The 17,794-nt window shown below is 26.6% G+C and overlaps 2 protein-coding genes across 2 annotated transcripts in view; one reads left to right on the top strand and one right to left on the bottom strand.

Annotated features, from left to right (window-relative positions):
• Positions 1–1,916: 1,916 nt before the first annotated feature.
• On the bottom strand, positions 1,917–3,168 carry LOC135924205 (putative uncharacterized protein DDB_G0288959). Its single transcript, XM_065459253.1, has 2 exons — positions 3,140–3,168; positions 1,917–2,529 (listed from the first exon to the last, which is right to left on the bottom strand). Exons 1-2 carry the CDS (start codon positions 3,166–3,168, stop codon positions 1,917–1,919), a joined length of 642 nt encoding a protein of 213 aa, XP_065315325.1.
• A 10,686-nt stretch (positions 3,169–13,854) lies between these two features.
• Positions 13,855–17,794, top strand: part of LOC135925538 (serine/threonine-protein kinase BRSK2-like) — a 30,234-nt gene continuing 26,294 nt past the window's right edge. The window contains exon 1 of the mRNA XM_065460927.1: positions 13,855–14,117. Within this exon, the coding sequence (XP_065316999.1) occupies positions 14,003–14,117 (115 nt within the window). The 5' untranslated portion in view covers positions 13,855–14,002. The remainder of the gene's footprint in view (positions 14,118–17,794) is intronic.

Below are 17,794 nucleotides of genomic sequence, written 5' to 3' on the forward strand. Positions count from 1 at the left end.
TAAAGATCTCGAGGTGTAAGCTATTGGAAATTCGTTTTCATTATCATATTTTTGCAGTACAGCTCCAAATTCTTAGTAAGAGGCATCTGTTTTTAATATTAACTCTACAGTTTATAAAATTGTATAGTATTTTATTCTGTTACTATTCCTTTTGCTCTTTCATATAATGTATCATCTTTTTTTGTCCAATACCATTTGACATTTTTACTAGTTTTATTATGTAATTCGGCTATAATTCCATGTAAGTTTGATATAAACCATGTATGATAGTTTAATATACCTAAATGATTTTATGTCATGCCTATCTTTTGGAGTTGGATATTTTTGTATTGCTATTATTTTCATTTTATCTGGGTGTATTTTATTCTGATATATTATGTATCCTAAATATGAAACTTTTTTCTCATAAAATTTATTTTGCTTGTTTTGACTTTTAATCCCTTATTTTGTAATTTTTTGAGGACTTGTTTTATATTCTCTATATGTTCTGTATCATTTTTCCCTGTGATTATAACATCATCTAAATAAACTGCTGTATCTTTATAGTTAGCAGTATATCGTTGAAATATTACTGGTGCTATAGCTACACCAAAAGGTAAACGTCATTTGGTGTTACCATGTAAATAATTCTTGCGATTCTTCGTCAATACTCATTTGTAGACATGCGTCTTTGAGATCTAATGTATATTTATTCCATTAGCGATCTTTGCAATTAATTCTTCAAACCTTGGTAGAATGTAATAGTCTTTTAGTAGAAATTTATTTAATGTTACTTTGAAATCTCCACATAATCGTAGTTCCTCTGAAGTTTTACATACCACTAACATAGGAGTACTCCAGGTTTTGTTGAAGGATCTATTTTCTTTATGTTATTTTCTTCCAAACATTTCAGTTTATTTTGAATACTGGTTCGACATTTTTTATTAATCCTAATTTATAATCAAACACCGTAGCAAATTCTTTATATAGTTTGTCAATATTCATGTTACCATTATTATTATATTTATTGTTGATCATATTGATTTTTACATTTGTTGGTAACGATAGATCAGATTCTATAGTCCATGGAAATACAAATAGTGCTGCATCATTTGATTTTGTAACTAATGACGGAAACCATTTTGTTTTATCATCTAGAACTTTTACATAAGCTTCTCCCATAATTTTTATTGTATTATTTCCATATGTTGGAGCTCTAACTATTCTAAGTTTTGGCCTCCCTATTTTAATCCATATTGTTGCATTAATGATGGTTACCACTAAACATTTCTCTAGTTTTACAATATTTGTTGCACGTTTTTCCGTATGCTGGACAATTTCGAATAGCATGAAAACGATTACAAAAATAGCACGGTTTTCTTGTATTATTATTATTTGTGTGGTAGTTATTATAACCTTATACCGGTTCTCTTTTTACGTATGTTTTATTAAGTAATAGGAAAAAAAAACAAACCCCTGGAAAAAAAACCCCCGGAAAAAAAACCCCGAAGAAAAAAAAGAAATCGTTTTTCTAATCTGGTTGGGAATAAACACTCATCAATCTGGGTATTGATTAAAAAATATGAAATGCGAGGTGGCTGCCGATGAAACCAAACTTGAACGATGGCGTGTAGGTAGTTGGGACTGAAAACAAGATCGCAGTGCTTAAACAAGAAAAAATGCTGATATTCAAATTGGTACTGGGAAAAAAATATCCCAGTAAAATAACCCATGTATTACTTATTTTCGTAAAAATTTTTGCTATAGTAATAAATACAATATCCATCCTTAATTACTATATTAAGTAGACTAAATTTGACAAAATTTGCAATAAGATCTGTTTATTTTATTGATAAATCATTAATTTTTTTCTAAAATACTAATTTGTCTACACCTTATATAAATCCAAATAAAAATATACCGATATTATTAGACCTTTAGTAAATTCGAAAAAAAATTTCGAGGTTTTTTTCAAGAGGGTTTTTTTTTTCCTGGTGGTTTTTTTCCAGTGGGTTTTTTTTCCTGGGGGTTTTTTCCAGGGGTTTTTTTCCAGGGGTTTTTTCCGAAGGTTTTTTTCCGGGATTCGTTTTATTATCATTATCATTATACTCTCGATTATTATTATCATTTTGATTTAATCGTTTATTATTGTCATTATGTTTAGTCGTCCCTTTGATTTTATAAACAATTTCCATAGTATTATTTATTTCTAAATCTGCCCATTCCATCGCTAAAGCCATTTCTATAACTTTGTTTAAGCTTAACGATTGGTCTTCGTCTCTAGTATTTAGGTATCTTAGTAGTTTTTTATCTAGTTGTGACATCTTTAGTCCGGCGATTAATTGATCGTGAATTCTTAGTTCTACATTATCTTCAAATTCGCATCTTCGGGTTAGCTCCTTTATAGTTTTTAAATAACTCAGTACGGATTCTGTAGGTCCGCTACTTAATCTAATGAAATTAATTCTAGATGCCAGAACAGTTCTTTCGTCTTTATAAAGTTGTTTTGCAATTTTGTATAGATCTGCCCATACTACATCATCAATATTTCTTGGAAATAGTAATTTTTATATCAGTTATAATATTTATTCCTCCATGCTATGAATAATTTTTTCAAAGTGGCGTCAGTTTGAGGAATATTTTTAACATTCAGCATATATTTGATGTACATAGTCGTCAAGAATACATTCATCTTTTTTGAATTCCTTTAATGTAATTTTATCCATAATTTCTAAACAAATCTATTATTTATTTTTTTTAAACAAAAAAAGTATGCAATTCAATTTAATATTTAACTAGACCAAAGACCGCATCTTTTTTTTACCTCGTCGCCAATATTTTATAGTCAAAACAATTGGTATCTTTATTTATAAATTTTTTTCTATATATAGTATTTTATAATTATGTAGTTATTTAATTTCTAATACTATGCAATTAGATTGAGCACAATAATATAATATTAAATGTAGGAAAGTTATAATATTGTATGACAAATATAATATTCAAATAGCGTTAAATATAACATTTTAAAATATATAAGATATTAAAATATAATAAGCCATATCATATTTATATTCTTATCAGATATGCTGTCCCCAAACCAATTAGGGCTTGATATTAAAAGAGGGTGAGAAACATCTAGCCACGCGGCAAGAATTACTTTGGATAATCTTGCTTCAGAACACGCATTTATTAGACTTGATCAAAAATTCCTTCAATATTTCAAATCTTAATTTTTAAATCCAATCTTTTTAAAAGTTTAACCAGATTATTTTAGCCAGTACTCCTATCGTAATACGATATGGTAAAAAAAACTGTTCAAGGAATACAGCAAGGTGGTACACTCAGTTTGCTTTTATTCTGCCTACCCATATACAGCATAATCAAAATATAAATTCTAATTTTAATCTCAACCTCTATGTGTGGGTATTAGACATGCCATATTATCACAGGTTCTATCAGTGAAATAATTGAAGCTGTGAATATTTTAAATTTTTAACAACTAAATTTATTCTTGAATTATATAAAATATACTCAACTACTAATTTTTTGCACCAATTATTGATCTTTTTACCCCTGTGATTAAAGATGAAATCTTCGTTCTCAAGTCACCAATAGGAGGATCTACATGAATTCAAACATTCTTACAAAAATATGAATAATATATATAGTCAAGAGTAAAATATTCTCAAGCATTTACCTACTAATGCAAAATCGTCACCTGAGCCTATTTTTTAAAATGACTATTTCAATATTTTCTCTGAAAAATATTGCCGAAGCCTCAAGATTTGGCTAATAGATGTCCAAACTTTAGTACCATATATGAGCGAAATCTTCAGACTTGCGTAATATTTTCCTGGATAAAATATTGAGTTAGTCATTTCAAAAATCGGCTCAAATGGAATGATTTTGCATCATTACATTTACCCCCATCAGACGTTTTATTTAATTTTAATATTCTAAAAATTCAGTTTTGCTCAGATCATCAGGCGCTTATTTATTTTCTTCTATACTTCAAATATATTAAAGAATATAGTCAACCTAAAATTTGACCTACATAGTTCTGGCGGACTTGCTTACGATCATCATTACCCTTGTCAATAGTTTCTTTTATTTCCTCTATTAAAAAACAAAAATCTCATTCTTAAATTAAATCTTTTGAGGGTTGCTTTGTTAAACTAATCTGCTACCATCTTTTGGCTCAATTGGTCAACTCTAATTTACAAAAGGATTGGGATTCTGTTGTCATGTCGCTCTCCATCAATTATCTACTTTTGAGCAATGATACAGAGAAATATTAAGCTTCGTTCATTGATAATGAATATATCAGGCCACGAATGGTTAGAAAACTTATCCAATTATATTAAATAAATATCTTGACAAATAAGGTATTTCGATATGCTTCTATCGGCATAGGCTTTAACATATCTCTACCTTATAAATGTATAAAATGTTGGGTTATGGTCGATTTTAAAGCGAGACATCCATTCCATTGTCTCGTTAACAGATATAAATATGTAAGGTACGATAGAATGAATGAAATATCTACTATTCAAAGATGATGTCACTTCACATCTCGAACCACGAGATATACTTCCATCATTATTTGGCCGTCACCAGAGGAAGCTTACTATTTTTAACTTCTTTTTTTTTAAATATTTTTAATATGGATTTTAAATTTTATTTCTATATATGTTATTTTATGCATATTTTACATGCTATTTGTAATTACATTATATAATATAATTATTAAATTAATAAAACACTAATATATTAAGTAATAAAAATTAAATTGTGATTTTTATATTATTTTTTGTAACGTTACCGGAATAAGGGCTCCCGTTCCTTTTGGATTTCATAATTTTGCACCCGTTCTATGGCCCTAATTCTTTTTATTTCATTCTTCTTAATTTCTAATAATGTTACTTTTTCAGTATCAAATTTCACTCGATTATCATCAACCCAGACAAACATTTAAATAAGTTGGATAATCTGTAAATCCTAACGGGCCAGGCTTTGCACGATGATCACAATATAAAGAAAGAGGATGGCTCCAATCTCATTTTTGGTTTGAATATCAACTGTAAAACAAAATATCAATATTATAAAATTGAAAATTTATATTCTTTTGCAAATAATAAATACTTTTTTTTAAATTTTTGTGCGAATTTAGTATTTGTATTATATATTTGTTCAACAAATACTTTTTTTGAAGTGTATTTGTATTTATATTCGAATACACATTTCTTGATATTTGCCCAGTTCTGATTATAGATTGTTGTTCCATGACTATTACCATTCACATCATTTTCCTTTTTATAATATTTATTTTAAAAAATTATTTTCAAAGAAGGGTGAAATGCACAACTTGAGGAAATTGAATACTATACCAAGCGCGTAACCAATGGGGGGGGGGGGAATCCTCCCGCCTCCCCCATCACAAATTCATTTTAAGCTAATGCATGTTTGCCTATTACAAAATGTACGAATGAAAGGATTTTTTCCAACTTGTGAAGATTGAAAACTATTTACGAAGTACTGAATCTCGGCTAAATGGGTTAGCTCTGTTAAATATCCACAGAGATTTGGTTCCAACGACAAACAAAATTCTTGATGAATTGGCAACATTCCCACGAAAATTATAAATCACATTATAATTATAGAAAATATTTTGTATAATATTGTATTTGATAAGAAGTTAGAAAAAACTTGTTAATTTAATTATTTTCTAGTCAATATTTTATACACACTACTATCAGTATTTTCAATAAAAAAATTATATTCTACTTATATTGTATGAAAATTTAAGCTGAGGCTAGTTTTAAAAGCAAATTTTATAAAAAAAATGACATTACACTTTATTTCAACTTTACATTTAAAAAAACTTTATTAAATATAATATACCTAACTTGAAATAATAAAAAATAGGCTTGTAATATCCATAAGCAAGAATTAGTAAATAATAGTTAAAAATAGAAATATAATTATTATTAAATTATGAATAATTTAATAGAATAGCTATAAGACCCAGCCGAAGGCCGGGGGAAAGCTGTAAAAGGGGTTTAAGGGCGAAGCCACCCCCAAAAAATTCCCCACCCCCTATAAGTAAATTCTGGATACGCCACTGTACTATACCAAGCTAATTTGCACTCATTTTCGGGATGTCAGCATAATAAGCTATCCAAGCAAGAGTTATAAATAAGGTAAGAAAAATAAAGCTAACTTAATGATTTGAAACACGATATCCATGCAATATTTAGTGCTTAATTATTCTATAAATTGTGAACCATTCACATGATATCTCTCCTCTTGTGGCTACTTATCCATAATCCCGTTTTTTTTATAAATATTTTTTTTAAATTAAATTATGCATTTTCCTTTTTGCCTTATAACATTTCCATTTCTTAACACGAAATTTTTTTTAAAATTTGAGAATTAAGACTCTAAATTGATTTAAATATGTATTTTATATATCTTTTGGAAAATTTCCTGGTTCTTTTCCAAAAATCCGATTTTTTATCCAAAATTTATAAAAAAGAAAAAACCTCTATTTTACCATGTTCCTTAAAGTCTTCTGAAATAAAATTCATTTGAAGTTCATAAACACGCAATAATGATTTACATAATATCACTTTGGGGTTCAGCTTTTATGGGCAAAACGATGAAAATGTTCAGTTTAATTAAAACTGCTAAAAGATAATTTTTAAATATTAATGTCTAAAACATAAAAAGATATTTCTGAGCAAAGGGTAACATTAATCAATACTTTGTGTTATATGGAATAAAAATTATAGTCGCAAAGGTGGTTGAAATGTATGATGTGCCTAAAATGGGCACTCTCAAAATGTGTTATTTTGTTTTGATAAATTCTTTAGATTCTATTATTGTATTTATTACTTTATAATTTTTTGATAATTTCGTTACATTTTAATATTTTATTTATTACTTTATAATTAAAAGTAAGAAATAAATGTCTAATTTGCTATATTTTGTTCAATAAAACAATGAAATTCTATTCTAATTAATTTTAACCACTTTACCCTGGTACTTAGCCATTTTACCCTGGGTACGGGATAAAATAACATGTCTCACATAATTAATTATAGCTTCTAAAATATTATAGGTAGAGAGTTACACTTTTATTTTATAGGTTAGGAATTAAGCTAGATATAAATTTATAATTTGTTCTGCTTAGCCTGCTTTTTAAATTTTTATGGTAAAAATGCAAAATACCGATCGTTTTCCCCAGTCTTCTCTACATTTTAATTAATATTAAAATTTAAGCATTGTGATCGAAAAAGTTTGATTATTTCCTCTAACATAATGAATAAGCCTTTTTAAAAAAACTTTCTATATTCACTGACGTTGTTAGGAATTAAGAAGATCTCAACCCCTTGGATGGTGGGCTATTTACTCCAAAATTTATGATTCTTTTTTATCTTTTCATAATATATTATAAATTTTTAAAAGAGTCTCCTCTTTCCACAAGATGATCAACACCACTTATATTATAATGCATATACATTCATTACTGTTTTTCTTGGTTATATCATTCCATGTCTGCCAAGATTTTTTATTTTTATGGGAGAATCTATTTTTTTTTTATTTTTAACGAATAGATTATAAATTTTATGACCTTGAGAAACATCTTGATTGACCAAAACAATTCCAAGTAATGATGTTAACAAACAAAGATTAATATAAATAACCCTGGTCTATTTTAAAAAATATTTTAAAACATGATAAAGATTTATGGGAGAGTGTTTAAATAGTTTTGTTTTTCAAAACGTACAATAAAATCGATATTATTTAGGTCCTCAGAAGAAGAAAAAAATCGAAAAAAATCTTGCTATGTTTTGGATATTTATGGTAACTAAATGATTAATATTTTAATGTCATATACAACAAAACAAAACATAAATAGTATTGATTTTTTTGGTTACATATAAATTTGCTTTTGAATTTTTTTTCCTACATATATATAAAGTGATAAGAGACATTTTTCTAGTAATTATTTAATTCCATAATATCTTTAATTCAATTTAATTAAACACTATCTATTGGAATTTTCTATTCATTGAAGATTTCCATAAAAAAATGATAACCAACATTAATCATTAGCAATTTTTTTTATAAGGAAAAATGATAGCATGGCAATACTAGCTCTAGTCATTCATGCGTGCAAAAAAAAACAATGTTTTTTATACCGGGGTCTCAAAAAAGGTTGAAAAATGTTTTAGAAGCGCTAATTATATTTGAGCATTCTGAGTAGAAACTTAAAAGTGAATTGTTTTTAAACCTAACCCGATCCTAAGAAGAAAAATTTCTCGACCCAAAACAATAAATTTAAAATAAACAATTTCCCACCCAACCCCGAGCATAAAACTAATTCCGTTTCCAATGAGTCTGGTTTATACTAAAAGAATGTTTAACATACATATAATTAAGATCCTAATTTAAAAAGAAAAAAAATGTTTGAGTCTGGTGATAAAGCTGTTGCTAATATTAATTAAATTAGTGTCTAATTTAGGTTTTTTAATATTTAAATAAAGGAATACTAGGTTAGCTCCTTATACATAATATCCCATATTGTGATAATTTATAAAATTCTTAAATAAGACATTATAAACAGATATCACTTTTCCCCCAATAATAATTAATCCAAATAAATGTATTTAAAAAATAAATTTTATTTTGATTATTAATTTATATCAGAGACATGCAGGCCTGGCCCTATGCCAGACCCGGATACATCAGCCGGGCCGTATTTTAATTTTTTTAAATATACCCGGGCAGGGCTTGAAAATTTTTTTAAAAAGATTTAAAACCAAATATTTTAAATCATCATTATTAACTATAAAAATTAAATATAAACATAATTTAAAATAATCAGGCCAGGCCCTGCAAAGGCCTGTAAATGGTACCTTTTCAGGTCTCTGATTTATATCTTTATTAGAGTTTGAATTTGAAATATTGATTTTAGGAAAAAATATCCAATAAAATTAAGAAAAGGCGGGTAATATTTTAAAAGGTTTAAAAATGGTGCAGGGAAACTACGAAATTAAGTATATATATTCTATATTGTTTAATATAAATTTGAAAATAATTATATTTAACAATTTTTATATAATTTTTTTAAAATGATTAATTTTAATAAAAAAAACAAATTATCGAACAATCAAATTATTCAAATTATTTGTTTTTTTTTTAAATAATGCGAATTATTCATTATATTCTAATTAAATAAATATTTATTCGTATTCAAACAGATAATTTAATATTGGTATATTCGTATCGACAAATTATTCGATTCGTTTTTGAATAGGCCTAAATTAAACCATTACTTATTGATATTAATAAATTTTTAATGCTCCAAAAAAAAATTATCCCCTCCCCCTCCTTCCATGGAAAGTTTCTGGAAACGCGAGTATGGAATAATTATATAATAAGCGTGAGTTTGCTTTATATATGGGATTTGGTATTAAAATTTAAAATATGGGTCTCTTTATACGCATTCTAAGTTTGAACGCGGAAAGGTTCAAACCGGTTTTAAGGGTTCAAACTGAACCGTATTGTTATTATTATTTACAAATCAAACCTGAATCCTAACCTGATATCTTTATATGAACCTGAAGGGTAGCGGTGAGAATTAATTCGGAACCATGGATATCAGTTATTAAATTTAAAATTGTAAAAAAAATATTTCCACACCCGAACCTACCGATGGACATAATTTCTCTACCCGAATCATCCAAAAACTAGATTTAATCACACCCGACCTAACCTGCCGATTCGGTTTAAACCTTGAAAAACTGGTTCTAACTATAGTTGGATAATGGATAAATATTGGCTAATTCGGCTCAATCTTCAGGTGCTTGCCAGAGAAAATTCGTTAATATCAAAGCTTTTTATTTATATTAATCTATGCCAAATTTGAGCTGCTATCATTTTTAAAAAGAACCAGAGGCCAAAGTGATAATTATCGGTAACTTGGTTTAGTAGATTTGGAAAATTGGCTTAAACGACTAAAAATATAATAATTGCTCAATTCTTTCATCTACAAACTTATTACTAAATCCCATACATAATGCAACTAAGCCAACGTGTCGTGGGGATAGGTCTTGGCTTTGCAGATCTACCTAAGTCTGTTTCTGTCTCTCCCTAATAGCGACTTAAAATTTTATAATACATTACATTATTGGAGACCGTCAGAGATATCCATTACAATTTTTTCTTATAATCCTATTCTTGTTTCAAAATAATAATAGGTCAGGTTTTTTTCCGGCCTGAAGATCTCACATATATATTATTCGCCGAGATCTACTATTATTATATATCCAGTAGTTCATAAAAAACTCTTCGTTTTGAAATCTTTACAATTCTTAAGTGCATTATTCGTTTATTTTTGAAATTCATATTTTGGGGTTAGATAGGCTTATTATGTTAGATTATAGGAGGACGTAAGCTTTTTTCCAAATATTTCCTAAGTATTAAATTATAACATAAAATATTTAGGTTATTAAACAAATCGGATTATTAAACGCCTTTGAAAATTATAGATACATCAAAAGAAGATCTTATATTGATAAAATTATGCTATGAGGATAGAAATTGAAATTACAAAGTTTGATTCCTGAATTATTTATAGTGTAAGATTCGTGCAGTTCATCGAACTTTAAAGCGACTTTGATATATGCGATTTATATTCCTAAAACAAGACCCCGAGTCTACATTCACTGTATTAAGCAATTGTAGAGCAAATCGAAGAGGACTTTAGTTCTTAAGAATAGACATATAAACTTATTATTAGTGTAAATTTTTAATAAGGCGAACATTTGTAGTCCAACATACTCTAGCCCATTTTTGGAAAAAAATATTATGGGTCTTGCTTAAGTTATTGTCAAGGACAATTAAATTCTTAAAAAATTTGAGGATGTAATGTTAAATTTTTTAAAAATATTAAATTTAAACAGTTATGCCTTTTAAAGTTGTAAAGATTTTAAAATGAAATGTTTTTTTTGAGCCACCCAAATTTTATTTAAATAACAATTTGTATTATCTATTATTAATTTCTTTCCCACGAATTACGTCTTTAAGTTCAGTTACAAAATTAAAGTAGATTCCTATTGCTAGTATTACATATATAGTACTTAAAATATATTAAATATAATACAATACATAATAATATGTTGTACTATTAAATATAAATTAATATTTAATGCTTAGGTTATGACCTTAACATATTATGCTTACACTTAAGATTATGGATTTTACATTCTTTAATTAGATTTATAAACAATTTAGAAGCATAAAATATATTGTCAACACTTTTAATTTTTTTAATCCTTAGAATCTTATAAAATTATTTGACACATTATATTAAATATTATAATCAGGGAAGTGAACCCGAACCCGGACCCTGAACCCTCCTGAACTCTCGCATTCTGGCTGTACCCGAACTTAAACCCGGACTCTTTTTAAAAGTGGAGGGTCTAAGGATTCTAGGTGTCATAAAAAATAATTTAAAAATAGAAATATTTTTTTAATTTTAACTTTTTTTCGGAATCATTTATTTTATCTTCGCGTTTTTCTTTCAATTTTTTTTCTGGACTTCCTTTATTTATAGATTGATATCATAAAATATTTTTTAGTGTAGGTAATAATATTTTATATGTAAATTTATTAATAGATTTCCCCACAGATATATATTACATTAGATGTGCAGACCACACTCTATAATTGGCATTGCCTAAAAAATAATCACTTTAAAACTATCATTGATAAAGCAAGGGATGTTGATAAATATTTAAGAACTCCCACAATTGTAAGAATATTAAAATCAATGAAAAGGTCAATGGCATTATAAGATTGCACAACACGTTGGTCCTCAATTTGTATGAAGCTAGAACAATTATTAAGTTCGAAAGATTTCTGTAATTATTTTATTATATGAGATTGTGAAATCATTTTTTCGGAAGAGGATTGGTGCCAAAAGGACCTTACTATTGTATTAGTTCCTTTAAAAATAACAACATTAAGATTTAATCAGAACAATTATATTTAACTGATTTTTATGACATATGGATTAGATGCCGATTGATTTAGAGAGATTTACTCATCCTTTTCAGAAATATTATAAAATATGTAAAATCGAGAGCAACAATATTTACAAAATAGTGTCGTATAAGCTTCTATATATTTAGACCCTCGATATCAAGTTTTATTGAGTATTGAGCAAAAACAAATGGCTAAAGACCATCTCAAGGATTTATGGCATATGAAAAACTCCATTATTTACAATATATTGGAGGCTACGACAATAATACCTACTGGTTGATAATAATGATAGTAACATTGGTGATCTAGAAATTTTACTCTAGATAGAGAAAAAAAATCAAATTATCATCAGATAGAACGGAGAATCAAAAAAATGCCAATTACATCTTTAATAGAAAAGTTTTTAGAAGTTAAGAGAATAATTAAGGATACAAATATTTTAAAATTCTGGGAAGAAAATTCTTCAATATATCCAGAATTATATATTTTGTCTAGAATCGTCATGGTGAACCGGTGACACACGTACAATAATTTATGTATTATAAAGATAACTATCTATTTTAAGTAAGCGTAGAACATGGATTTTCATCTTTGAAATATATATTGTCTAATTTACGTAGAAGTCTCAAGGATGATATTTTATAAGATATTATAATTGTGCGATTGAATAAAACATTTAAAATATAAATTATTTCATTTTTAAATTTTTTATTTGTAAATTATGAATGTGTATATATTAAAGTATACTAATAAATGAATAAAAAAAAGTCTTATTTTGAGTCATTTTTTTTATTCTCTGAACCCGGACCCTTTATAAATTTTATTACTGTACCCGAACTCGGACCTGGACCCTTTTTTTGTAGAAGGATTTACATCCCTCATTATAATTTATAATTTATTAATAGAGAATACGGTGTTTGTTATGCTAATATTAACGAAGACTGTAATTGCGAAAGGTAACTTTCCAAAGTTAAACTCAAAGCTAACATACATGATCCTCTTAAATGAGATTAAATCATTTAGATATAAGCATTTAATATATATACACCCAAACTATAATTTTGCCACAACTTCTAAACATGAAGGAAATAAATGTAAAATATATTTTAATAATCATGTAATCTATTTATATTCACTATACAATCATTTTGTATATATTTTCAATAATTTTTTAATTTATGCTATAAAGTTCTATTTGTACGTAAGTAAGTGTCTTTTATTTGAATATATGTATACTAGATATAGAAAGGTTTAATTATGTTAGGGGCCCAAAAATCTACTGGGAATTACTCTCAGGTTACGATTCTGGTGCTTGTCCTTTACATCTCCCAAAGAGCACCAAATTTTATAATAAAAAATATATAGAAGGGAGGGTTTTAGAGTGCTCAAAATTATTGCTCGAATAGAAAATAATTATGATTTATGTTAAAATATATTGTTGTCGCTAATAAATTTGAAAATTAAAAATCATGCATTATAAATTTATAAAATCCAAGAAAATGGATATGTTTTCAAAAAAATAGGAATACGAATTAATAAAAAATATACCTTATATGGGGTTTATCTTAAATTTACCATGTATAATTATAAAAATTTCTAAAATATTATAATATTGATTTACTGTATAATAAATATCGATAAATTTATTTATACTTTATCTACACGAATATATTGTAGTATTATAGATTAAAAAATAATTCGAGTTAATGATGTATAAGAATATTATATTATAAGCTATAAAAAATGATAAAAATTATTGATTTTCGGCATTATATAAATAAATCAGTTTTTTAAACATTATATATATATATTATTTCCACATATTTCATATTTTTGAAATGTAAGGTATATCTAAAAATGATGAACAGACCATTCGCCAATATAGTTTAAAACAAGATACATAAAATACTAGCCAATTAGGTCCTCATATTGAAGTTATATTCATAAGGATATTCTTGAGGAGTGGATGTCTGCACCACAAGAAAAGAAATTTAGAAACTATTCTTCTCTGCAACAAAATATACTAGTGCAACATGTGGGGCCATTTAAATTGGAAAAAACTCTCGGGAAAGGCCAAACAGGTATATAAGTGTTAAATAATAATATTATGTGATATTTATTTGTAGTTACGTAACGTCTAAGTTTTTTTAATAATTCGTACTTCATGATCAAATGAGACTATATTATTTCATGCTTGCCACAAACTTGATATATCATCATTTCTTTATGTTACGTTAAAAATTAAGTTAGAAAAAATAACTTCGATTGTTATATAAGGAAAGAATTTTATAAAATCAATGACTATATAATATAAATAATTATAAAAATCTCCATGATCAGGTCCCTAAAAACTGGCCACGGTCTTCCATAAAATAAAAATAATAAAGCATGTTGTTAAAACCTGAGACCGAGAAGAAGTGAATTTTTGCGTTCCTATTCTGATTTTTTATTTAAGCATTATTATTAATAATTTATTACATCGATAAGATTTAGATATCTTAATAAATAATCTTAAGCTTTCCTGCAATATTGGTTTCAACATGGCGACATTTGAATGAGTGCGGAGGAGTTATTTTTATTTTTATATTTTGGCACGTTTATCAAAAACACGTTTTATGCTGCATTTTTTTTATAATTTAAATTTATTAAATAAATATATATTTTTTAAACTATATACTCTTAAATATTATATTTATCATTCTGATATTTATTTTTATTTTTACATAATTTTATTTTCCATATTAATATGGTATATTGTATTACCACTGCCACTTTTCAATATCTAAAATTCTTATTTTTTATCATTTTTAAATTAGCTTATTTATTTTTCAGCCAAAATTTTAGATTTTTTGAAAATATTAATGAATATGTCGATATGCCATATTAAGGATCTTCGCTTGAATCCTTATCAAGTTAAGTTGAATTAAAAATTAATACATTACATCCAACCGATATCTATAACAATTATATAATCGAATTATTTATCGATATTCTTTAATTCAATGCTAATTGGAATAAATAAGCCCATAAATCCTAGCGAATCAGGAGGTATTTAACTCTCCATGTGTATGTGAAAAATGGCCAATTACAAAGATTATTTAAACTCTAAGCTTGCTTTCCATATTAATTATGACCTAGAGATGCTTCCTGAGTAATATACATGCATAGGATAATATATTCTGGTATTGGAAAGTTAAATCCCAGAAGAACAAGGTGGTAGTGTAAATCATATAACGTACCACTTATTTAGATAAAAATAGAAACTGCTTATAAAGTTTCCATAATGTGTCAATATTGAAACCACCAGAGAGAGTTTTAAATTTATTATCTTTATCTTATATTTACTATAGATGAATCAATAAAAAATTTAATAAATACTAGTGTTATTAAACAGCTCGATTTGAGTGGTTTAAAAACTGTTAACTCAATATTTTATCCAAAAAAATATTATACAAGCTTGAAGATTATTGTCATGGATGGTACAAAGATTAAGACAATTATCAGCAAAATCTCGAGGCTTAGGCATTTTTCTGGCCAAAATATTGAATTAGCCATTTTAAAAAATAGACTCGAATCGAATCGTTTTGCCGTGTTGCTTCATGTTAATTTTATGAGGGAACTAATTGGGTTAAAAAAAAATTATTTTCAAAGATAAAATTACTATTATAGAGAAAAAGGTGGTTAAATAAAATTGTTTAAAAGATAAAATATTCATAAAACAAAATTAAATATATTATTATTAATCATTTTATTTGAAAATTTGCGTGGCATATCATATTCTATTCATGGTCTAAATTTTTTCTTAACTACTTTAATTTTTTAATACTTGTTTGCTAGTATTGTTTGTTATTTTATGTGATAAAAAAATTAATTCTTTGGCCTCTAATGCTTGGATTCGTGTTTTATGGGCCTAAGTTGTTTTTTTTAAAGAAAAGTGTTCGGGAAAAATTGTCCACTGGTGGATATAGGAATTAGGGTATAAACAAAGTTATCTAATGTTTTATATTGATTTATCTTTTTTGCTTCGACTTACGTGTTTTAATATTGATATTTATGGGAAGTATAATAAGAACACAGGTATAATCCCAGATGAAAGATTTTGACTATGAGATAGTTGTGAGGCCATCACATCTAAGCATTGTTTGATAAAAGTTTACGAGATTGAAATTGAGGATTCGAATCTTTTTAGGAATAAACCGAGAAATTAATTTATTTATGAATGACGGTGTTGACGACCTTGCCCTTTAATGCAATTTGATCCATATCTGCCCTTAATATTAACTGATATGAAATTCAGACAACTATACGGTTGGATTATGTCACAGCCTAGTCTATCACCTAGGGTAACTCTTAGCTGTCATTAGTTAAGAGGTTCCATAAGTTTTTACCAGGCAGGTTTGAAATATTTAAATATATGCTTTAGGGATTTAATTATGTTTTTAATTGCGCCCCCCCCCGTTTAAGCATTTTATATTTTATTTAACGTTTTTTTATATATGAATAGTTTATATTTGTTATTAATACTACTTGAAAATAAATTCCAATATACATTTTTACGTGATTAATGATTATTAATATTAATTAATAAGAAAATATAAATATTAGAATTTTTTTCTCTCTTAATTTAAATTATTAATTGGTTTGTCTCACGAATAAATTCGTCTAGCGACACTTTATCACGACGACACTTTGTCAATCAGATCTGATAACGTGTCACTTTTATAATGCGATTTTAGAGATGGATGTTAGTCTTAGTAATCCGAAATATTTTTTAAATTTGATTTTAAAAAAGGAGCGTTTATAAAAGTATTTTGGTGTTTGCATGGTGAATAGAATAAATTTAATATAATAATATAGTAATATAACATCATTTTACTGAAAAATTATTATAAAAGAACTATTATGGTTCTTCAATTTAAATATTTTACAATATTCGATTTTAATAAGATAAAATTTCGTTGCAAGCTAACGTCAATATTATTAAATATAGCATTCATCAGTGGCGTATCCAGGATTTTCTTAAGGAGGGGGGGGGGGAATTTTGGGGGCTTCGCTCCCAAACCCTTTTACCTGGCCTTCGGCCAGCTTTCCCCCAGCCTTCGGCCGGGTCTTATGTTTTAGCATAATTTAATAATAATTATATTTATATTTTTAACTATTATTTACTAATTCTTGCTTATGAATATTACAAGCCTATTTTTTATTATTTCAAGTTAGGTATATTATATTTAATAAAGTTTTTTTAAATGTAAAGTTGAAATAAAGTGTTATGTCATTTTTTTATAAAATTTGCTTTAAAAACTAGCCTCAGCTTAAATTCTCATACAATATAAATAGAATATAATTTTTTTATTGAAAATACTTATAGTAGTGTGTATAAAATATTGACTAGAAAATAATTAAATTAACAAGTTTTTTTTAATTTCTTATCAAATACAATATTATACAAAATATTTTCTATAATTATAATGTGATTTTATATTTTCGTGGGAATGTTGCCAATTCATCAAGAATTTCGTTTGTCGTTGGAACCAAATCTCTGTGGATATTTAACAGAGCTAACCCATTTAGCCGAGATTCAGTACTTCGTAAATATGTTTTCAACTTTCTCAAGTTGGAAAAAGTCCTTTCATTCGTACATGTTATAATATGCAAACATGCAAGAATATAAAACAACTTCAAAATATTAGGAAATTGAGCCAAGGTTTCTTTACACCAATTGAGAGCATCAATATTTATACCACAATTCGAATTCACT

This window comes from Gordionus sp. m RMFG-2023, chromosome 2 (assembly GCF_954871325.1).
Source record: "Gordionus sp. m RMFG-2023 chromosome 2, tfGorSpeb1-WG-v2, whole genome shotgun sequence".
NCBI classification, from domain to species: Eukaryota; Metazoa; Nematomorpha; class Gordioida; order Chordodea; family Parachordodidae; genus Gordionus; species Gordionus sp. m RMFG-2023.